The 24,589-nt window shown below is 45.9% G+C and overlaps 1 protein-coding gene and 1 non-coding gene across 2 annotated transcripts; both read left to right on the forward strand.

The window, feature by feature from the left end:
• The first annotated feature begins 20,139 nt into the window (after positions 1 to 20,139).
• LOC125532853 (histone H3.3-like) lies at positions 20,140 to 21,410 on the forward strand. Its single transcript, XM_048696741.2, has 5 exons — positions 20,140 to 20,211; positions 20,400 to 20,476; positions 20,568 to 20,658; positions 20,765 to 20,865; positions 21,380 to 21,410. The coding sequence occupies exons 1-5, from the start codon at positions 20,140 to 20,142 to the stop codon at positions 21,408 to 21,410; spliced, it is 372 nt and encodes a 123-aa protein (XP_048552698.2).
• Positions 21,411 to 21,433: 23 nt separating this feature from the next.
• Positions 21,434 to 21,516, forward strand: LOC147966340 (small nucleolar RNA SNORD24). Its single transcript, XR_015609562.1, has one exon. It is a non-coding gene; the product is annotated as a small nucleolar RNA SNORD24 (small nucleolar RNA).
• The last annotated feature ends 3,073 nt before the right edge of the window (positions 21,517 to 24,589 follow it).

A 24,589-nucleotide genomic window follows, 5' to 3' on the forward strand; every position in this document is an offset into this window, starting at 1 on the left:
CTATCCAGAAATTCTATATCATTTCCAATCAACAATATGTCATCCACATATAATATTAGAAATGCTACAGAGTTCCCACTCACTTTCTTGTAAATACAGGCTTCTCCAAAAGTCTGTATAAAACTATATGCTTTGATCAACTCATCAAAGCGTATATTCCAACTCTGAGATGCTTGCACCAGTCCATAGATGGATCGCTGGAGCTTGCACATTTTGTTAGCACCTTTAGGATCGATAAAACCTTCTCGTTGCATCATATACAACTCTTCTTTAAGAAATTCATTAAGGAATGTAGTTTCGACATGCATTTGCCAGATTTCATAAAATGTGGCAATTTGCTAACATGATTCGGACAGACTTAAGCATCGCTACGAGTGAGAAAATCTCATTGTAGTCAACACATTGAACTTTGTCAAAACCTTTTTCGACAAGTCTAGCTTTGTAGATAGTAACACTACTATCAGCGTCCGTCTTCCTCTTGAAGATCCATTTATTTTCTATGGCTTGCCGATCATCGGCTAAGTCAACCAAAGTCCACTCTTTGTTCTCATACATGGATCCCATCCCGGATTTCATGGCCTCAGGCCATTTCGCAGAATCTGGGCTCATCATCGCTTCCTCATAGTTCGTAGGTTCGTCATGGTCAAGTAACATGACCTCCAGAACAGGATTACCGTACCAATCTGGTACCGATCTTACTCTGGTTGACCTACGAGGTTCGGTAGTAACTTGATCTGAAGTTTCATGATCATCATCATTAGCTTCCTCACTAATTGGTGTAGATGTCACAGGAACCGGTTTCTCTAATGAACTACTTTCCAATATGGGAGCAGGTACAGTTACCTCATCAAGTTCTACTTTCCTCCCACTCACTTCTTTCGAGAGAAACTCCTTCTCTAGAAAGGATCCATTCTCAGCAACAAATATCTTGCCTTCGGATCTGTGATAGAAGGTGTATCCAACAGTTACTTTTGGGTATCCTATGAAGATGCACTTCTCCGACTTGGCTTTGAGCTTATCAAGATGAAACTTTTTCACATAAGCATCGCAACCCCAAACTTTAAGAAACGACAGCTTAGGTTTCTTGCTAAACCACAGTTCATACAGTGTCGTCTCAACGGATTTAGATGGTGCCCTTTTTAATGTGAATGCAGCCGTGTCTAATGCATAACCCCAAAACCATAGTGGTAAATCGGTAAGAGACATCATAGATTGCACTATATCAAATAAAGTATGGTTATGACGTTCGGACACACCATTACGCTGTGGTGTTCCAGGTGGCATGAGTTTGTGAAACTATTCCACATTGTTTTAATTGAAGACCAAACTCGTAACTCAAATATTCGCCTCTGCGATCAGATCGTAGAAACTTTATTTTCTTGTTATGATGATTTTCCACTTTACTCTGAAATTCTTTGAACTTTTCAAATGTTTCAGACTAATGTTTCTTCAAGTAGATATACCCATATCTGCTCAAATCATCTGTGAAGGTCAGAAAATAACGATACCCGCCGCGAGCCTCAACACTCATCGGACCTCATACATCAGTATGTATTATATTCAATAAGTCAGCTGCTCACTCCATTGTTCTGGAGAACGGAGTCTTAGTCATCTTTGCCCATGAGGCATGGTTCGCAAGCATCAACTGATTCATAATCAAGTGATTCCAAAAGCCCATAATCATGGATTTTCTTCATGTGCTTTACACCAATATGACCTAAACGACAGTGCCACAAATAAGTTTCACTATCATTATTAACTTTGCATCTTCTGGCTTCAACATTATGAATATATGTATCACTACGATCGAGATTCAACAAACCATTTTCATTGGGTGTATAACCATAGAAGGTTTTATTCATGTAAATAGAATAACAATTATTCTCTAACTTAAATGAATAACTGTATTGCAATAAACATGATCAAATCATATTCATGCTCAACGCAAACACCAAATAACACTTATTTAGGCTCAACACTAATCCCGAAAGTATAGGGAGTGTGCGATGATGATCATATCATTCTTGGAACTACTTCCAACACACATCGTTACTTCACCCTTAACTAGTCTTTGTTCATTCTGCAACTCCCGTTTCAAGTTACTACTCTTAGCAACTGAACTAGTATCAAATACCGAGGGGTTGCTATAAACACTAGTAAACTACACATCAATAACATGTATATCCAATATACCTTTGTTCACTTTGCCATCCTTCTTATCCTCCAAATACTTGGGGCAGTTCCGCTTCCAGTGACTAATCCCTTTGCAGTAAAAGCACTTAGTCTCAGGCTTAGGTCCAGACTTGGGCTTCTTCACTTGAGCAGCAACTTGCTTTCCGTTCTTCTTGAAGTTCCCCTTCTTCCCTTTGCCTTTTTCTTGAAACTAGTTGTCGGTGTCAAAACCGGCGGATCTCAGGTAGGGGGTCCCGAACTGTGCGTCTAGGCCGGATGGTAACAGGAGGCAGGGAACACGATGTTTTACCCAGGTTCGGGCCCTCTTGATGGAGGTAAAACCCTACGTCCTGCTTGATTAATATTGATGATATGGGTAGTACAAGAGTAGATCTACCATGAGATCAAGGAGGCTAAACCCTAGAAGCTAGCCTATGGTATGATTGTTGTATATGGAGTTGATTGTCTACGGACTACAACCCTCCGGTTTATATAGACACCGGATAGGGTTAGGGTTACATAGAGTCGGTTACAATGGTAGGAGATCTTGAATATCCGCATCGCCAAGCTTGCCTTCCACGCCAAGGAAAGTCCCATCCGGACATGGGACGAAGTCTTCATCTTGTATCTTCATAGTCCAGGAGTCCGGCTGAAGGTATAGTCCGGCTACCCGAACACCCCCTAATCTAGGACTCCCTCAGTAGCCCCTGAACCAGGCTTCAATGACGACGAGTCCAGCGCGCAAATTGTCTTCGGCATTGCAAGGCGGGTTCCTCCTCCAAGTCCTTCATAGAAGATTGTAAACACCAAGAGTAGTGTCCGGCTCTGCAAAATAAGCTTCCACATATTGCCATAGAGAGAATAATATTAACACAAATCAAATCTGCTGACGTATTCCGCAGTGCGCCAACACACTACAGCCAAGTCCTTCACTCGAATCGTTTTCACTTTTCCACCTCAGCGTGTTTTGCGAGGCGGTTTCCTTGGCACGTCTTGTCAAAGCAGAGATCGTGTACCCCCCTTTTACGGGATTCTCATCAATACGGACGTGGGTAACCCAACCGCGCCACTTATCACGGCGCTTGGGAGGCAAGCGAGTTTTACTAGGCAGGTGGGGACGCACAACCGCATCTGCCCATATAAGGGGACAAGGATCCACCTTTTTACCTACGACTTCTTCCTCCTTTGCCTATCCATCTCCTGCGCACCCGAGCTCCAGTGCCCAAGCCCGCACTTCCCACCTCAACCTTCTCCAGCAATGTCCGGAGCGGGAGGCAAGTGGATGGTCTCCTCCGTCACGGAGGGCAAAATCAAGAAGCTAAGGAAGGCCGGATACCTGTCCAAGGACATCGCGCACCGGCTTCCCGAAGAGGGGTAGCTTCTCCCCACCCCAAGGCCCCATGAGAGGGTAGTATTTCTCCCCCACTTCCTTCGCGGACTGGGTTTTCCACTCCACCCATTTGTCCGGGGGCTCATGTTCTACTACGGCCTGGATTTCCATGATCTGGCTCCAAACTTCATCCTCAACATCTCGGCGTTTATCGTCGTGTGCGAGGCTTTTCTCCGTGTCCGCCCCCATTTCGGCCTCTGGCTCAAGACCTTCAACGTCAAGCCCAAGGTGGTGCGCGGCAGCCAGGCGGAGTGCGGAGGTGCCATGGCAGGCAAGATGGCCAACGTCCTATGGTTCGAGGGCTCTTTCGTGGAGACCCTAAAGGGATGGCAATCCGGGTGGTTTTATATCACCGAGCCGCGCGATCCGGAATGGACCGCAGCCCCCGAGTTCCGATCCGGACCCCCCACGCGGCTTATGTCCTGGAAAGAGATGGGCCTGTCGTGGGGTGACGAAAAAGAGGTGACCGGATTGCAAACATGCAACTAGTCCCTTGTGAACAAGCCAGTCCGCCTTGTTAATATAATCCAGGTTATGCTCGTCCGCCGGATCCTCCCGTGCCAACAACGGGATTTTAATCTGTGGGAGTTCAACCCGGCGCAGCATCAAACCCTCAGCAGGCTCTTCGACATGACGTACGAAGACGCCTGGAAGATGCTATTCAAGGGCGCTGAGGCTCCCGCATCCGCTTCCGAGGACCGCGGATACAACTCGCAGCGTCACGCTAGCGAGGTAAGCCATCTGCACCTTTTACAGGATGTTAAGCTTTTTTTCATAGTTTGACTCTATGCGGGATCTAAACTCCCTTACCTTTGACAGGCTTGGCGGGCGATATCCGGACCGATTAACTGTCCGTCTCCGCTGCCCGAAGACCCAGCCCCAGCTCTACTAGTGAAGCTGCTGGTTCCGGCGCCTTATGTGGTGCCAGAGAAGAAGGCCAAGAAGAAGAAGACCACGGGGACTCGAAGGAGTGCCCGCAACGTGGTGGTGTCGGACTCGTCATCTGACGAGTCCGAGACGCCCTCCTCCCGCGAAAACGAGGAGGAAGAAGAAAACTCTCCCCCCCCCAGCGGAGGGAGGAGAGAAGAGGAAGGCCGCCCCAACGGGGGAGGCCGAGGGGTCTAGGAAAAGGAAGACCCCTCCACCGGACTACGCCCCAACGCCGAAGAGGGCAAAGAGGAGTGGCCAAACAGGGCCAAGCGTCCGGCGAAATCGTAAGTTCAGATATCAGAGTAACTCATGATGTTCCTTTGTTGCACAGCTTTTCCTAATGTCGAATGTAATTATGAAGTCCGCCCCGGGCCGAATTCGACGAATCGTCGGGCGGCTCCCTGGACTCATCGGACGTGAACTCAGTTCCTCCCGCTGTCTCCCCCCGCACTGCAGACGAAGCCGAAGTGGCGTCGCGACAAGCTCTGGGGCAGGAGGAGGTGGTCCCGGAGGAGCCGCAAGGCAACCTCCCGGACTCCAGGAGTGAAGGGGATAAGGCTCCCCAGGGCTCTCAGTCCGGCTTTGTGCCGGACACCGCGCCGGAATCTTCCACAGTTCCGGACCGCGGTAGGCGAACTCCTTCCAAGAGGAGCAAGCCTTCTAAGCCGGCGGCCTCCGTCCAACCGGAGGTGCCGGACAATCTGCTGGAGGTGCTTGACGATGCCTCCATCGACGAGGGGCACCGTACTATTATGAGTACGGTGATCCAGAAGGTTCAGTCCGCCAAGAGCGGACTGACTGAAGCTTGCGCTAGCCTTCTAACAGGCTTCGAGGTAAGTAAAAATATGTAAAAATATTACTGCATAGACAGTAGCCCCTGATGCTCTGTTTGGCGTTCGGAAAGAAAAGCCGAATAGAGGATCTATTAAATATCGCAGGAGTCTAAAAAAAGAGTCAATATGCGTATGCAGGCTTCGCTGCTATCCACCGCCGCACTGACTGCGGAGGTGGGTGTCCTGAAGCAGGACCTCGAGCGGACCGGGCAAGAGCTCGGCCTTGCCAAGCGGCGGCTCGAGGAGGAAGAAGGTAAGAAATACCATACAGAAAAAGTGCCTATAAAAAGGCTTGATTGCAAAAAGAGTAACAGGATTGTACTGCTTATTGTAGGGGCCACGACTGAGGTAGCAACCCTTAAGCAGGCGCTGTCTGCGGCCAAAAAGAAAACGGCCACGGAGCGCACCGAGCGAGACAGACTTGGGGCTCAGGTCAGCAAGGTGCAGCGAGAGCTTCAGGCTCTCAAAATAAGCTTCCACATATTGCCATAGCGAGAGCTGGAGTCGAAGGCGCAAGCATCCGAGCTTGCAACGGCCCTAGAGGCTGCCAAGTCTACCAAGGCCGTAGCCCAAAAGGCCCTCCAAGAGTTGGAGGAGATGAGGAAGATAGCAGCGGGTAAGGCATTCTTTATGCAAAGAAGAAATATAAAAGTGAACTACCTGTTACTTACCCAAATCCGGAGCTCTCCAAGGGCATTCGCAGATCTTCCCCGCAGCGTATCCGATGCCGCCGCATTCTACCGAGCTGAAGAGGGCAGCTCGACGGAGAAGGTGTTCTGGTCTCAGTATTCTGAGGCCGGACACCCTGTGCCCTTGAGCGACCAGCCACAAGGCGGCCGAGCAGGCCATGAAGGGCTTCATAGTTCGGCTGTGGCCCGGAGAGGCCCTGCCTGGGAGCTATTTCGGGCTAGTGCGGCAGCTGGTGGAGGCTTGTCCGAGGCTTGAGGTCATCAAGCGCTCCATCTGTATCGAAGGTGCCCGTCGGGCCCTTGCCCGTGCAAAGGTGCACTGGGGTAAGCTGGACGGTGAGAAGCTTGTGAAGGACGGGCCGCCGCCGGGGAAGGAGCATCGCAAGCCCGAGAACTACTACAAGGATGTTCTTGCTGGTGCTCGCCTTTTGGCGGATGAATGTACCAAGGATGTGATATTTGAATGAACTCGCTCGTGTTTGTCCTGCGCGTTGAAAACTTGTTCATATGCGCTAAGCAATGCTTATTAAATTTAAAATATTACTTTCTGTGCGGCCGTTTATCAAAAATTGAGAGATGGCCAGTCGTCGGCTTCTGCCCCCGTGCCACTAGTGCTGGGGTGTTTGGGATAAACCTGAGCGCTCTTTTTCCCATAGTTGGGTCCTTCGAGGGAGGCGCTCAACACAACAAACCAGGCAATCGGACTATGATGCTTGAACACTCTCACTTAGACATAGAACTCTATAATTTTAAATTTCGGCGAAGCCCCTAGTTCGGAAGACCGAGTTCGGGGCGCTATCCACGCCTTGGCGGGACAAAGCCAGCTCCTCGCTCGAAGCGGCATAAGCCTTTAGGGACTCGAAAAACCTCTCGAACAGCGACCGGTCTCTTGCCACATCATGACAGTCAGTTTTAGCTTTCTCCACTGAGGTGCTTAACCCAGCTGAACCGGGGCACAATCGCAGTGGTTCTCCTAGTGCTACCTTAGCCGATAGAGCGGAACGTAAGGCACCAAAACATAGGAGCCGGGCAAACCCAACTATTGACCCAAATCATGATTTGGAGCCGATGCATATAGTGCTATAAGTTCGGGGTGCCGCACTTGTGAAAGTGTACGGACTTCTCACACCATTATGAGGGGTACTGAAGCCCCTGGCGTGTTTGCCGTACCATGGTGTACGGGTGCAATCATGTCATTTAATAAACATATATGTGAAAAGAAGATAATGCAAAAGATAGACAAGAAGCTAAGCATTGTTTATAGAGAGGCTATTTATCAAAGCCGAACGATACAAATAGTGCGGTAAGAAAAAGATATTGGACTATTCAGTATGTCCTGACCAGGGGTAGGCCACGGAATTGTATTTAAAACAGGTATACCGCTCGTAACAGAGACCACCTGGGAGTTCCATAATGCGGCATGGCTTGTTTGCCTCCTGGATCTTGCATCGTTTGTGCGGCAGTCGAATTGCCGAACAGGTCGTCCGAAGTATGGAGTCTTGAAAGTAAGAAAAAATTTAAAAAAGAATCCGGCAGCCCCTAGTATGTTTTAAGCCGTATTTTGGGTGTGCCGTTATTGTGCCCCTTCCCCTGTGCCCATGGTATTTCAAGGGCATAGTTATGTACGCGAGGTACTGGTTTCGCTATGTCGCGAAAGCTGGGGTTGGGGCCGCATTGCTACGCTTGCTCAGAGTGTGCCAGGCAGTCCTACTGTGGGTTACTCTGGGCGCGCTTGGCAGTGTCTGGCTTTTTAATGGCCGGACTGGAGAATTGCCTGAGAAGGCTACTTTGTACCTCCGCTGCGAGAGCCGCCGTATGCTCCTCCGTACGGAGGGAGCGTTCGGTGTTTCCATTGATCGTAATTATTCCTCGAGGGCCTGGCATCTCGAGCTTGAGATATGCGTAGTGCGGCACCGCATTGAACTTTGCGAATGCGGTTCGTCCGAGCACGGCGTGATAGCCACTGCGAAACGGGACTATATCAAAGGTTAACTCTTCACTTCGGAAATTGCCCGGGGATCCGAAGACCACGTCAAGTGTTACTGAGCCTGTACAGTTGGCTTCTACACCTAGTATAATGCCTTTAAAGGTCGTTCTTGTGGGCTTAATCCTTGAGGGATCTATGCCCATTTTCTGCACTGTATCCTGATAAAGCAGGTTCAGGCTACTGCCGCCGTCCATGAGGACTCTTGTGAGATGAAATCCGTCGATGATTGGGTCGAGAACCAATGCGGCGAAGACGCCATGACGGATGCTAGTGGGATGGTCCCTTCGATCAAAAGTGATTGGGCAGGAGGACCATGGGTTGAACTTTGGGGCGACTGGCTCCATCGCGTATACGTCCCGTAGCGCACGCTTCCGTTCCCGCTTGGGAATGTGGGTTGCGTATATCATGTTCACCATCCGCACTTGTGGGGGAAAGCCCTTCTGTCCATTGTTGCTCGGCGGCTTGGGCTCCTCGTCATCGCTGTGCAGCCCCTTGTCTCTGTTTTCGGCCCTTAACTTGCCTGCCTGCTTGAACACCCAACCATCCCTGTTAGTGTGATTGGCTGGCCTTTCGGGGGTGCCATGTATCTGACACAAGCGATCGAGTATTCGGTCCAAACTGGACGGGCCCTGAGTATTCTTTTTGAATGGCTTTTTCCGCTGACCGGATTTATAGCCTTTGAATCCGGCATTGACTGTCGTGTCTTCATTGCTGTTGCTGCTAACGCGGTGTTTTTGCTTATTCCGACGTGTCCTGCCACTTTTGTCCTTGGTATCTGAATTACCAGGGTTTTTTGATAAGTTGTTACTGTGAGCTAGCCAGCTGTCTTCTCCCGTGCAAAAGCGGGTCATGACTGTCGTGAGGGCTGCAATGGATTTCGGCTTTTCCTGTCCCAGGTGCCGGGCAAGCCACTCGTCGCGGATGTTATGCTTGAAGGCTGCTAGGGCCTCTGCGTCCGGACAGTCGACTATCTGGTTTTTCTTTGTTAGGAACCGTGTCCAGAATTGTCTAGCCGATTCCTCTGGCTGCTGAATTATGTGGCTTAAGTCATCGGCATCCGGTGGTCGCACGTAAGTGCCCTGGAAGTTGTCGAGGAATGCGGCTTCCAGGTCCTCCCAAGAACCGATTGAGTCTGCTGGCAAGCTGTTAAGCCAATGTCGGGCCGGTCCTTTAAGTTTGAGCAGGAGGTATTTGATGGCGTGTAGATCATCGCCGCGTGCCATGTGGATAATCCTCGATCCATACCGCCGGATCTGTTGTGCCATCGTATGATTCGATGTTTACGGGTTTGAAACCCTCTGGGATTTTATGATCCATTACTTCATTCGTGAAGCATAGCGGGTGTGCGGCGCCTCTGTACTGGGCTATATCACGACGTAGCTTGGAAGAGCTATGTCTGTTGTGTTCGGCCCGGCCGGATTTGTTGTATCCGGAGTGAAGATCATTGTCACATGCTGTTGGGCGCCTGCGCGATCCATAGATCGATCTTGTTTGTCTTGCCTTATCCTCCAGTATGTCTCGCAGGTCGGGCGCATTTTCCTGTGCCTTAGTTGAGCGGCGTCGGGGCATGGCTTGGGTGGAGGGCCGAGAGGCCTCTCTATCGCGACCGCGAGGTGGCCGGTCTGCCATGTCATGCGCTGGTGATGTAGGTGCTTCCTCCTCTGATCGGGGTAGCGGCCTGCGCTTTGGGTAACTCTTGGAGGGGCGTTCGAGTTCATACTCTTCGGCCGCAAGGACTTCAGTCCATCTGTCAGCTAGCAAATCTTGGGCAGCTCTAAGCTGTTTCTGCTTTTTCTTGAGGCTGCTTGCCATGGCTAAAAGCCTGCGTTTAAAACGCTCTTGTTCGGCGGGGTCTGATGGTATGACGAATTCGTCGTCATCGAGGCTTGCCTCGTCTTCGGAGGGAGGCGTATAGTTATCATCCTCGACCTCTCGGTCTGCCGCTCTCTCATGAGGGCTGGCTTCTCCATCTTCCTATGCCGAATCTTGCTGAGGTGGGTGTTCTTCGGCGCTATCCGGGGTAGTATTATCTCCCGTGCCGGAATCACCGTTTTTTGCTTTGGCGGGATTTAGAGCGGCGCCGCTGACGCCGTCGCTTTGGCTGTTTCTTGGGGGCGTCACCCCCCACTGTTCCATCGCCATCTCCATCTTTTGGAGTATCCACCATATATATGTCATATGACGAGGTGGCCTTCCAGCGCCCTACAGGTGCTGGTTCCTGTTCGTCTCCTACATCGCCGTCCATGGCGTCGATGTCTTCAGAGCCGAAGTCAAGCATGTCGGTTAGATCGTCGACAGTGGCTACAAAGTGGGTGGTGGGTGGGCTTTGAATTTCCTCATCGTCCGTATCCCATCCTCGCTGACCGTAGTCCGGCCAGAGCTCTCCTGATAAAGAGAGAGTCTTAAGAGAATTCAGGATGTCGCCAAAGGGCGAATGCTGAAAGATGTCTGCGGCGGTGAACTCCATTATCGGCGCCCAATCGGATTCGATTGGCAGGGGCGCGGGGGGTTCGGAGTCCGGGGAGGAGTCCGGATCCTCGGAGTCACGGGTCATGCAGAGTGCGGGGCTAGCGTTCGGCTCGATCGCTTTCGGGATCGCAGCCCCCGAGGTGACGTCCAACCACTCATTCTCGATTGGCGCAATAGGCTCCAAGTTAGGGGTCGGAACCGATGCGTGTGCGGCCTCCAGGACACTGTCTGGGGGCAGAGCTAGATCATGCCCCTCGAGGTAGTGCGGCGCGCTTGGCCGTGGCTCGAACCCGTCGAAGATCAAGTCTCTGCGGATGTCAGCCGTCTAGTTTAAGCTTCCAAACCTGACTTGATGGCCAGGGGCGTAGCTTTCGATCTGCTCCAGGTGGCCGAGCGAATTGGCCCGCAGAGCGAAGCCGCCGAAGACGAAGATCTGTCCGGGGAGAAAAGTCTCACCCTGGACCGTATCGTTGTTGATGATCAAAGGAGCCATCGGGCCTAAAGGCGACGACACAGAGGAACCCTCAATGAAAGCACCAATGTCGGTGTCAAAACCGGCGGATCTCGGGTAGGGGGTCCCGAACTGTGCGTCTAGGCCCGATGGTAACAGGAGGTAGGGAACACGATGTTTTACCCAAGTTTGGGCCCTCTTGATGGAGGTAAAACCCTACGTCCTTCTTGATTAATATTGATGATATGGGTAGTACAAGAGTAGATCTACCACGAGATCAAGGAGGCTAAACCCTAGAAGCTAGCCTATGGTATGATTGTTGTATATGGAGTTGATTGTCTACGGACTACAACCCTCCGGTTTATATAGACACCGGATAGGGTTAGGGTTACATAGAGTCGGTTACAATGGTAGGAGATCTTGAATATCCGCATCGCCAAGCTTGCCTTCCACGCCAAGGAAAGTCCCATCCGGACACGGGACGAAGTCTTCAATCTTGTATCTTCATAGTCCAGGAGTCCGGCTGAAGGTATAGTCCGGCTACCCGAACACCCCCTAATCCAGGACTCCCTCACTAGTGGTCTTGTTAACCATCAACACTTGATGCTTTTCTTGATTTCTACCTTCGTCGATTTCAGCATCACGAAGAGCTTAGGAATCATTTTCGTTGTCCCTTGCATATTATAGTTCATCACGAAGTTCTAGCAACTTGGTGATAGTGACTAGAGAACTCTGTCAATCACTATCTTATCTGGAAGATTAACTCCCACTTGATTCAAGTGATTGTAGTACTCGGACAATCTGAGCACATGCTTACTGGTTGAGCTATTCTCCTCCATCTTGTAGGCAAAGTAATGTCAGAGGACTCATACCTCTCGACACGGGCATGAGTATGAAATACCAATATCAACTCTTGGAACATCTTATATGCTCCATGGCGTTCAAAACATTTTTGAAGTCCCGGTTCTAAGCCGTAAAGCATGGTGCACTAAACTATCAAGTAGTTATCATACTGAGCTTTTGTCAAAACGTTCAAAACGTCTCCATCTGCTCCTGCAATAGTTCTGTCACCTAGCAATGCATCAAGGACATAATACTTCTGTGTAGCAATGAGGATAATCCTCAGATCACGGAGCTAGTCCGCATCTTTGCTACTAACATCTTTCAACTTATTTTTCTCTAGGAACATATCAAAAACAAAACAGGGGAGCTAAACACGAGCTATTGATCTACAACACAGATATGCTAATACTACCAGGACTAAGTTCATGATAAATTAAAGTTCAATTAATCATATTACTTAAGAACTCCCACTTAGATAGACATCCCGCTAGTCATCTAAATGATCACGTGATCCAAATCAACTAAACCATGTCCGATCATCACGTGAGATGGAGTAGTTTTCAATGCTGAACATCATTATGTTGATCATATCTACTATATGATTCACGCTCGACCTTTCGGTCTCTAGTGTTCCGAGGCCATATCTACATATGCTAGGCTCGTCAAGTTTAACCCGAGTATTCTGCGTGTTCAAAACTGGCTTGCACCTGTTGTAGATGAACGTAGAGCTTATCACACCCGATCATCACGTGGTGTCTCGGCACGACGAACTTTGGCAACGGCGCATACTCAGGAAGAACACTTTTATCTTGAAATTTAGTGAGCGATCATCTTATAAAGCTACCGCCGAACTAAGCAAAATAAGATGTATAAAAGATAAACATCACATGCAATCAAAAATATGTGACATGATATGGCCATCATCATCCTGTGCCTTTGATCTCTCCAAAGTACTGTCATGATCTCCATTGTTACCGGCATGACACCATGATCTCCATCATCTTGATATTTTATCAACGTGTTGTCACATGGTCGTCTCACCAGCTATTGCTTTTGCAACTATTGCTATCGCATAGCGATAAAGTAAAGCAATTACATGGCACTTGCATCTTATGCAATAAAGAGACAACCAGAAGGCTTCTGCCAGTTGCCGATAACTTCAACAAAACATGATCTTCTCATATAAAAATTTATATCTCATCATGTCTTGACCATATCACATCACAACATGCCCTGCAAAAACAAGTTAGACGTCCTCTACTTTGTTGTTGCAAGTTTTATGTGGCTGCTACGGGCTGAGCAAGAACCGTTCTTACCTACGCATCAAGACCACAACGATAGTTCGTCAAGTTAGTGTTGTTCTAACCTTCTCAAGGACCGGGCATAGCCACACTTGGTTCAACTAAAGTTGGAGAAACTGACACCCGCCAGCCACCTGTGTGCAAAGCACATCGATAGAACCAGTCCCGCGTAAGCGTACGCGTAATGTCGGTCCGGCCCGCTTCATCCAACAATACCGTCGAACCAAAGTATGACATGCTGGTAAGTAGTATGACTTGTATCGCCCACAACTCACTTGTGTTCTACTCGTGCATATAACATCTACGCATAAAACCAGGCTCTGATGCCACTGTTGGGGAATGTAGTAATTTCAAAAAGTGGGGATCATGGTGATGTATAGCAATGAGAGGGGAGAGTGTGTCCACGTATCCTCGTAGACCAAAAGCGGAAGCGTTAGCACAACGCGGTTGATGTAGTCGCACGTCTTCACGATCCGACCGATCCAAGTACCGAACGCACGGCACCTCCGAGTTCAGCACACGTTCAGCTCGATCACTACAAGAAATATGTCAACTTATGACCTTCTGTCAGTGACCCTCGAAGAATTGTTCATAAATTTATGACCATTTTAGACCAATTGGTCAAAAGCTGTTCAGGGGGCTCCAAACCGTAAACCATTGCGACCATTTTGGTTAGAAAGGTCGTAATTTCCTTACACGAAATGGTCACAAAGCAAACAGTGCTAGTCCGCTGCCTTATTTCTAGTTGTTAATGACCAATATAGATGGTCATAGCCTTGTAGATTGTGGTGGGTTGTGATGACTAGGCACCATCTCATCAGTTTTGCCTATGTGCCATGTCCATGTGGCAGTTTTTGCCCTAGGTTGTGAAGCAACCTATATTTCTATCATTCCCAAAATTCCCCAAAAAAATCTCATAAATTCTTTGGGGCATATCTTCATCAAATATGTAAAAATCCTTCCTTGCCTAGTTCAATACTAATTCAACAATATTCATTTTCCTATTATGTTCACAACAACACTTTATGAAGGAAGTGCTATTTATATATTCTTGATTGCCCTTGGAATTTTTGGTCACTCTTTCCTATCCAAATCATTACCGCATGACAAAATTCAGCTCCATTTGCCTAGCAAATCTTCCTCGGCAAATATCCAAAGTTTTTGTCCACCTAGAAGCATTGTGAAGGAAGTACCTTTTTTATATCTCTAAATGACATGAAATTTATACAGTTCCTTCATATGCCCAAATTATCACCCTCCTCCAAATTGCAGCTCAGTCAAATCATCTATGTGAGCCCAGGTTCAATTTATATTTTATGGCCAAATTGGCACGTTGCAAAGCAAGTGTTATATAGACCCCTCCTATTACCCTCAAACTTTTCGGGCACTCTTCCATACCCAAATCATTGCAACATGATAATATTCATCTCAATTTTCCTAGTAAATCTTTCTCAGGAAATTTCCAAAGTTTCTACCTCGAGAGAAGCTTTGTGAAGTAAGTACTAGCTAGGCTTACCCAAATGATCTGAAAATTTACCAGCGCATGACCATACCTATGTAACTTACCTACACCAATTTTTAGCTCATTTCATTCATCCAATCTCTCTCACTAGTTTTCCCAAGTTTTTGTCCATAGAAGAGCATTGTGAAGGAAGTACTACTTTGGCATGTCAAAATGATATCAATTTTCTACAATGTTTTCCTATGCCCAAATAACCATCCTCCACCAAATTTCAGCTCAATGCATTCATTATTTTGAGCCCAGCTTCAACATTCATATTTTTGTCCAGTGTGGTACTTTGCAAAGCAAGTACCACCTAGGTTCCTCCTTTTGAGCTGAAAATTCGTGAATACATTCTCCTTAGTAGATGATCATACTCGGCCAAAACTCACGCCCATTGGCCTTGTGCATTTCCCGTACCGCTAATCAAACACTTGGCTGCTTATTGATGTTTGAGCATCGATCGGTCTCCTTGTGAGAATCTTATGTTGTGATTTTCTTCCTAGAACCTACCTAGGGAGTGACCAACCCACTAGACATGCCTAGGCCGCCCAGAACACATGGCAACGCCACGGCCACGCGGTGATCACACGGCGGGCATGCGAGTTTACGCGCTCTAGAGTTGGGGGCCTCGGCCACCGCCGAAACCTCGACGTATCGCCACCAAACCATGTATTTATGATTAAATAGGTACTTATGTACCTAGAAATGATTTTTGGAAAAAATAAATAGAAAACTATGAGGCAACTGCAGTTCAAATTTGACCCGCTTCCTGCTGAATCGGCGGGAATTTGTCTTTTTCACCAGAGGTGGATCAAAAATTTTGACACCCAACCATTTTGTCAATTGTGCATTAAATATGGCCTAGTATTTTATAAAATTGATTAGGTCCAATTTTGCAACAAATATATGGTAGGTCCTTCACAAAAAAAACTCATTTCAGGCACTCGGAAAATGGAAAATGGTTTTTTCATCCAAAGAAAATGAAAACTTCCTTAGGCAACATTGTTTGCCATTTCAATATGCACCCGTGTGCATAATATGAGATCATTTGAACAAACTATGCCATGAATGTGGCCATAAGATTGATTATTTGACTTGAAAGCCATGAATCTTCACACTTGATAGCTCATTTCCGAGAACACTTTTTTAAAATAATTACTGTATTACAATTTTATTATTTTTCATGGAAACTTGTTCACATATAATGACACAAATGCGAAGGTTTTCCAATTTTTTGATTTTTTTTGAATTTTTTATGCCCGTTTCAAAATGCGGTCAAAACGGCGGGCTTGACCGTTCCTAGCTAGTGGTTGAATATTGGAATTTTTTTGGTGTTTCTCTGATTAAATAGATACTTACGTACCTAGAAATGATTTTTGGAAAAAATAAATAGCAAACTATGAGGCAGCTGTAGTTCAAATTTGACCCGCTTCCAACTGAATCGGCGGGAATTTGTCTTTTTCACCAGAGGTGGATCAAAACTTTTGACACCCAACCATTTTGTCAATTGTGCATTAAATATGTCCTAGTATTTTATAAAAATGATTTGGTACAATTTTGCAACAAATATATGGTAGGTCCTTCACAAAAAAACCTCATTTCGGGCACTCGAAAAATGGAAAATGAATTTTCCGTGCAAAGAAAATGAAAACTCCCGTTGGCAACATTGTTTGGAATTCCAAGATGCACCCTTGTGCACAATATGAGATCATTTGAACAAACTATGCCATGAATGTGGCCATAAGATTGATCGTTTGGGTTGAAATACATGAATCTTCACACATGATAGCTCATTTCTGAGAATACTTTTTTAAAATAATTACCGTATTACAATTTTATTATTTTTCCTGGAAAGTTGGTCACATATAATGACACAATGTGAAGGTTTTCCAATTTTTTGATTTTTTTTGAATTTTTTATGCCCGTTTAAAAATGCGGTCAAAACGGCGGGCTTGACCGTTCCTAGCTAGTGGTTGAATCTTGGAATTTTTTTGGTGTTTCTCTGATTAAATAGATACTTATGTACCTAGAAATGATTTTTTGAAAAAATAAAGAGCAAACTATGAGGCAGCTACAGTTCAAATTTGACCCGTTTCCAACTGAATCGACGGCAATTTGTCGTTTTCACCAGAGGTGGATCAAAACTTTTTTCACCCAACCATTTGGTCAATTGTGCATTATATATGTCCTAGTATTTTATAAAATTGATTTGGTCCATTTTTGCAACAATTATTTGGTAGGTCCGTCACAAAAAACCTCCTTTTGGGCACTCGAAAAATGAAAAATGAATTTTCCGTGCAAAGAAAATGTAAACTTCCTTAGGCAACATTGTTTGGAATTCCAAGATGCACCCTTGTGCACAATATGAGATCATTTGAACAAACTATGCCATGAATGTGGCCATAAGATTGATCATTTGGCTTGAAAGCCATGAATCTTCACGCATGATAGCTCATTTCTGAGAACACTTTTTTAAAATAATTACCGTATTACAAGTTTATTATTTTTCATGGAAACTTGGTCACATATAATGACACAATGCGAAGGTTTTCCAATTTTTTGATTTGTTTTGAATTTTTTATGCCCGTTTCAAAATGCGGTCAAAACGGCGGGCTTGACCGTTCCTAGCTAGTGGGTGAATCTTGGAATTTTTTGGTGTTTCTCTGATTAAATAGATACTTATGTACCTAGAAATGATTTTTGGAAAAAATAAAGAGCAAACTATGAGGCAGCTACAGTTCAAATTTGACCCGTTTCCAACTGAATCGACGACAATTTGTCTTTTTCACCAGAGGTGGATCAAAACTTTTTTCACCCAACCATTTTGTCAATTGTGCATTATATATGTCCTAGTATTTTATAAAATTGATTTGGTCCATTTTTGCAACAATTATTTGGTAGGTCCTTCACAAAAAACCTCCTTTTGGGCACTCGAAAATGGAAAATGAATTTTCCGTGCAAAGAAAATGAAAACTTTCTTAGGCAACATTGTTTGGAATTCTAAGATGCACCCTTGTGCACAATATGAGATCATTTGAACAAACTATGCCATGAATGTGGCCATAAGATTGATCATTTGGTTTGAAAGCCATGAATCTTCACGCATGATAGCTCATTTCTGAGAACACTTTTTTAAAATAATTACCATATTACAAGTTTATTATTTTTCCTGGAAACTTGGTCACATATAATGACACAATGCGAAGGTTTTCCAATTTTTAGTTTTTTTTTGAAATTTTTATGCCCGTTTCAAAATGCGGTCAAAACGGCAGGCTTGACCGTTCCTAGCTAGTGGTTGAATCTTGGAATTTTTTTTGGTGTTTCTCTGATTAAATAGATACTTATGTACCTAGAAATGATTTTTGGAAAAAATAAAGAGCAAACTATGAGGCAACTGCAGTTCAAATTTGACCCGCTTCCAGCTGAATCAGCGGGAATTTGTCTTTTTCACCAGAGGTGGATCAAAACTTTTGACACCCAACCATTTGGTCAATTGTGCATTAAATATGGCCTAGTATTTTAGAAAATTGATTTGGTATAATTTTGCAACAAATATATAGTATGTCCTTCACAAAAAAACTCATTTTGGACACTTTAAAAATGGAAAATGATTTAAAAAAACTAATTTCTCCTAACTCTTTTAAAAGATATTTGTCTTATTTCGATTTGTCATTATTCCTGAAAACTAAGGTCAAATTTGATGAAACATGAGAAGATATATTATTTTTATTTTTATTTTTCAGATCATAAAATAGCCAATATGATTTAGCACCTTACTTTTAGTCGATTACGACCAATTTAGATGGTCAAAAAATGTAGTACTGGTATACTGCGTTCTGATTGGTCCAGGAGCATCTCACGCGGATCGTGCCTAATCACCGTCGGATGCTCCTGGATCCAACGGCCCTCCTGTCTCACCCATTTCGCCCAACCCACAACCCGCACTCCCTCCCACGCACCCAACCGCACCCAACCCCTCGTGCCCACTCGCCTCTCTCTCTCGAACCCTAGCGCTCCACTCCTCCCTAGCCGCCGCCACCTCCGGCGCCCTCTGTCCGGAGAGATCCATATGGATCGATCCCCTCCAATCCGCACCACCTCCGGCGCCCTCTGTCCGGCGAGATTCATATGGATCGATCCCCTCCAACCCTCCAACCCACGACTCCTCCTCTCCTCCTCTCTGGATCTCTGGATTGACCCAACCGCTTCTCCCCCAATCCCGACCTCCTCCATGCCGAGCCGAGAGACACTCCCCACTTCCAGCCGAAACCCTAGCCTGAGACCTCTTCCTCCTTGATGGCCAACCCCTCCATGGCGGTCAGCGGCAGGGTGCCCTTGGCGGAGGGGGTCCGTGCCGTCGGAGCCCAGATCCGCAACCGCATCCGCGTGGCGCCCGTCGACCGCGTGGCTGCGGCCCTGGCGACGCGATGGTAGCGTCGGCCCTGGCGGCGTTGGAGGCGGCGAGCCAGTCCCTGAGAAACCGCGAGATCCTCGGCGCCGTGGGCACCACCGCGGCGGCGCTAAGCACCACCGATGCCGATGGGGTCCAACGAGGTGGACAAGCCACTTCGGCGGATCGGTGCGTCGTTCGAGCAGCTCGCGGCCGTCGCCAAGCCACAGCAGCAGCCCGCGATGGCGGCGGGGGACTTCTCGCGTGCCTGCTCCAACGTCTTCGTCCTCTTTGGCTGCCTCGGCATCGCCTTCAAATTTGCCTTGATGGACTACGTCGCCAAGGCAAGCGGCCGCTCCTCAGCCCCCCTCTCCTCCCCCGCTACCTACCCTGCTGTTTGGTATGCTACTTCATTGTGCTTGTACTGTATGTGGTAAAATTTCTGGTGATTCCTTCCCGGGACATTGATTTAGTTGTGTGAAGCTGAGAGGTTTGGGATGAAATGACCATTGCTTGTTCAATTAGTAAATTCTTCAGTGTTCTTGGCTTCTTAGTACATGCACATTGAGTACATGCACATTCACATTTATTGTATCTGAATTGTATCAACTTGCCAGTTAGCTAATTACTAAAATCATGTGCACATAACTATGTGAAGTTGATGTTCAACCATTACATGTGATAACTAGGAAGCATATTTTTATCAGTGGACTGCTATTTCTTTTCTTGCTTCTGTTTGCAAAATTAGGTGATCATGGTAGCCTTGTTTTCTTTAGTGTTAAAAAAAGTACTAGGCTGCAGTTTTTTAGTGTGTCATCTTTATATGTGTCTTTCGAGTGAACAAACTATGGTAAAGGTAGATCAGGACTTTCATCTAAAGTGGAATTCTATCTTGGGTCTGATCTTTTGAATGAAAAGTTTTAGTTAGAAATACACTGCTTTCTATAAGGGGTGTATAGCTGTGTTGTATGACGTTGTTAGTTTTTGATGTACAAAAATTTGGTAGGTATTCTAGGCTGATGATTGTTGGGACTCTATAGTTATTGAATGGATTTGCTAGCAACAAGGTGCCAGGCACAATTTACTGGTTATGAGAAGACTATAGTTGTGTTATTGTGATGTTCAATTTATAGAATTGACTACGTTTTGTTTTTGCTTCAGGTAAACCAAGGTTTTTCTCATGGCTCGTACTAAGCAGACTGCTCGTAAGTCCACTGGAGGAAAGGCTCCTAGGAAGCACCTAGCCACCAAGGTTTGTGACTGCAATATTGATAGTTTACCTATGCCATGTCTTTATTTATGGTTTAGGTAAATTGAACTGGGTATAATTTGAACCTCAACCTTCATTGCCAGCTTATGACCAGATATCATACTGATGTATATGGACTATCATGGTATTATTGTTAATTTGACCATGTGCTCTACTTTGCTTTTTGACAGGCTGCCCGTAAGTCTGCTCCCACAACTGGAGGAGTGAAGAAGCCTCACCGTTACCGCCCTAGAACTGTTGCTCTTCGGTGTGTAAAATCTTCCAACCTATTCTAGCATGTGTTATAGTTTTGTTTTGAAGTATTCTCAAATGAGTAAATTTTGTGCTTGACTTTGCAGTGAGATCCGCAAGTACCAGAAGAGCACGGAGCTGCTCATCAGGAAGCTTCCATTCCAGAGGCTTGTTAGGGAGATTGCCCAGGACTTCAAGGTGATCAATCAACTTGTGCACTACATTGTGATGCTCCTGTTGTGTCAACTCTTATAGTATGATGAATCAAGTAAACTAAAAGCACCATCCTGTTCTGTCTGTGTAGACTGACCTCCGCTTCCAGAGCCATGCGGTGCTGGCCCTTCAGGAGGCTGTAGAGGCCTACCTGGTGGGTCTCTTCGAGGATCCGTGGCGAGAGGGCTTAAGGTGCTTGCTTTGCCTGTGGGAATGTCTCTGGCAGGCATCTGTGTCTGCTTTTGCTACTGTTTTTAGTGATTGTTTGGAACTGCTAGCTCTAATTTAACTTACTTCTCGTTCCCCTGTTTCTGCTGTCAGTATTCCCATGGCAATTTAGGTAACTATAGTAATACTGTACAAGAAACATCATTGCATTACAAGTTGGGTTTGAATCTACTTGTGAGCAACTGGGTGCGCCCATTCTAGAAATATGATATGTAGATTTGCTTCACAGAACTGATGATGATGCACGTATTTGGAACAGTCCAGTCCATTCTCACAACCAATTAAGTCCAGAGCTCACACCTCTCTGTTGATGATGCACGTACATTCCAGTTAAAGAATAACACAGGATTAATTAATTCTTGGGCTCTTCTAGCCGTGCTTCTTACTCTAGGTTCCAAGTAGAGATTCCTATATACGTATACTTGCTTTGCTGCCGATTCCTGACTCTGTCTCTCTGTTTTGGAACTGTAAAATGCAGTGATGCCAAACATCGCCTCTGCTTCAACTGATTAATTTTCTGCGTGCCAAACAGAGCATGTGATGTTATCAAAATATTTGCTACTCTTAATGGGTTTATCCCACTTGATGATCTTAACCACCAAGATCTCTGAGGCTCTTATTTCTAGTCTAATGTTATCAGTACAGTACATCCACTGTTTGCATGATAGATACATATATGTGACATCAATTTGTCGTTGGATATTGCTAGAAACTAGCTATGTCACATCAATTTCTTGGTTGTCTAGTTTGTTATGTCACATCAATTATATGCTTTTTCTGAGATTGTGTTTTAGCTACTGCCACTTTGAGCTGTTGTAGATTTTAGTTATCAATTACAACAAAGCATTCTTACATTCCAGACTTGATCTTACTACTAAATAGCACCCCCTATTGTTGTTGTTGTTGTTGTTGTTATTCACCCTATCCTTGTTGTTCTGTTTTCTTGTTGGCAGATATTTTGAGTAAATTCAAGACGAAAGATGTTCAAAGAAGCTCCAAGACATTCTTATATAGCAAGTTATGTAATAATAGATGGGTTATCTGGGAATTTAATGTATCTTCTCTCTGTTTGTGAATGAAATAGTAATTATGTATGTGATTTAATGTATCTTCTCTCTGTGAATTTCAAGTATGTTTCAGAATTACAATTCCTGTTTCATATGAAATAGTAATTATGTATGTGATTTGAAAATGTGTGCAATGAAAACATGACTCATGCGACCCACTTATCAAAATAATTTGAGCACATTTGAAATTTCTGACGTGTGGAACCAGTGTATGATATTATGATATTTGGGACAAATGTAAAATAGTGGATAATAAAATAGCAAAAAGTAAAAGATCATACGCTGTAAAAGGCCGCATCTAGAAATAAAAAGGCCAAATTGTTGGGCCAGGCCCATGTAGCTAGAGAAAATTAATAGAGAAAATATACAATAAAAAGGCCGAATTGTTGGGCGAGGCCCATGTAGAAAACTGAATTGGACCGGGCTGAATCTTGTGCCACATCAGCTTGCCACACTGGATGACTACGTCGCCTGGGGAGGTTGCTAGTGACCAAAACGCCACAGTAGACGTATTTTGGTCATAAACGTCTTCGACCATTCCATAAGAAAGGTCGCTAATGTCAGTTTATGATGGCCAGCTTTTGACCTTATGTTTTTGGTCACAAAAAGGTCACAAATGAAAATTTGTGACCATTCAGTGACCAATAGTGGTGGTCACAAGTTGACATATTTCTTGTAGTGGATGACGTCCCACGAACTCCGATCAATGGATCGCTTCGAGGGAGAGTTCCATTAGCACGACGGTGTGATGATGGTGATGATGATGCTACCGACGCAGGGCTTCGCCTAAGCACCGCTACGATATGATCGAGGTGGATTATAGTGGAGGGGGGCACCGCACACGGCTAAAAGATCAATGATCAATTGTTGTGTCTCCAAGGGGTACCGCCCTCCCCGTATATAAAGGAGCGGAGGAGGGGGAGGGCCGGCCCTCTCTATGGCGCACCCCCGGTGAGTCCTAATCCCACCGGGAGTAGGATTCCCCTTTCCTAGTAGAACTAGGAGCCCTTCAAAATAGTAGGAGTAGGAGAGAAGGAAAGGGAAAAGAGAAGAGAAGGAAGGATAGGGCGCCGCCCCTCCCCCTAGTCCAATTTGGATTAAGCATTGGGGGGGGGGGCAGCCTCTCCTCTCTCTTTCCCCTAAAGCCCAATAAGGCCCATATACTCCCCGGCGAATTCCCGTAACACTCCGGTACTCCGAAAAATACCCGAATCACTCGGAACCTTTCCAATGTCCGAACATAGTCGTCCAATATATCGATCTTTATGTCTCGACCATTTCGAGACTCCTCGTCATGTCCCCGATCTCATCTGGGACTCCGAAATACCTTCGGTACATCAAAACTCATAAACTCATAATACAAATCGTCACTGAACGTTAAGCGTGCGGACCCTACGGGTTCGAGAACTATGTAGACATGACCGAGACATGCTCCGGTCAATAACCAATAGTGGAACCTGGATGCTCATATTGGCTCCTACATATTCTATGAAGATCTTTATCGGTCAAACCGCATAACAACTTATGTTGTTCCCTTTGTCATCGGTATGTTATTTGCCTGAGATCCGATTGTCGGTATCTCAATACCTAGTTCAATATTGTAACCGACAAGTATCTTTACTCGTTCCGTAATACATCATCGCGCAACTAACTAATTAGTTACAATGCTTGCAAGGCTTATAGTGATGTGTATTACCGAGTGGGCCCAGAGATACCTCTCCGACGATCGGAGTGACAAATCCTAATCTCGATCTATGCCAACTCGACAAGTACCATTGGAGACACCTGTAGAGCACCTTTATAATCACCCAGTTACGTTGTGACGTTTGGTAGAACACAAAGTGTTCCTCCGGTATTCGGGAGTTGCATAATCTCATAGTCATAAGAACATGTATAAGTCATGAAGAAAGCAATAGCAGTAAACAAAACGATCAAGTGCTAAGCTAACGGAATGGGTCAAGTTAATCACATAATTCTCCTAATGATGTGATCCCATTGATCAAATGACAACTCATGTCTATGGCTAGGAAACATAACCATCTTTGATCAACGAGCTAGTCAAGTAGAGGCATACTAGTGACACTCTGTTTGTCTATGTATTTCACACATGTATTATGTTTCCGGTTAATACCGTTCTAGCATGAATAATAAACATTTATCGTGATATAAGGAGATAAATAATAACTTTACTATTGCCTCTAGGGCATATTTCCTTCAAGATTAGCGAATCGTGTGGCCACCGCATCACGCCTACCACCGCATCGAGCCATTGGACGCGCCCCAACCACTGCAGCCGAGCACACCGCTAGCCACTTGAGACCAGACTCAGACAGAACTGGTAGGCCACGTGCCGAACCCGCACCTGCACCGCAAACCAAGATGACATCACAGTGTCGCAGGTCACGAACATGACCTCCACGCGACTAATTAGCCCCTATAGATCTGGGCATGTCATACCCTGGTCCACCATGCCCAACCACCACGACCACGTAACCACCCTGGCTGATCTCCCGCATTGCCGAGGAAGGGAGGGCCACCGCCACTCCGATGCACCTCCCTGCATGTCTGACTGCCGACCCCAACACCCACAAGGGCCAAGCCCGAGTTCCCTTTTGACCTTA

Source organism: Triticum urartu, chromosome 6A, assembly GCF_056163025.1.
Source record: "Triticum urartu cultivar PI428250 chromosome 6A, HENAU_Tu73, whole genome shotgun sequence".
Taxonomy (NCBI): Eukaryota; Viridiplantae; Streptophyta; class Magnoliopsida; order Poales; family Poaceae; genus Triticum; species Triticum urartu.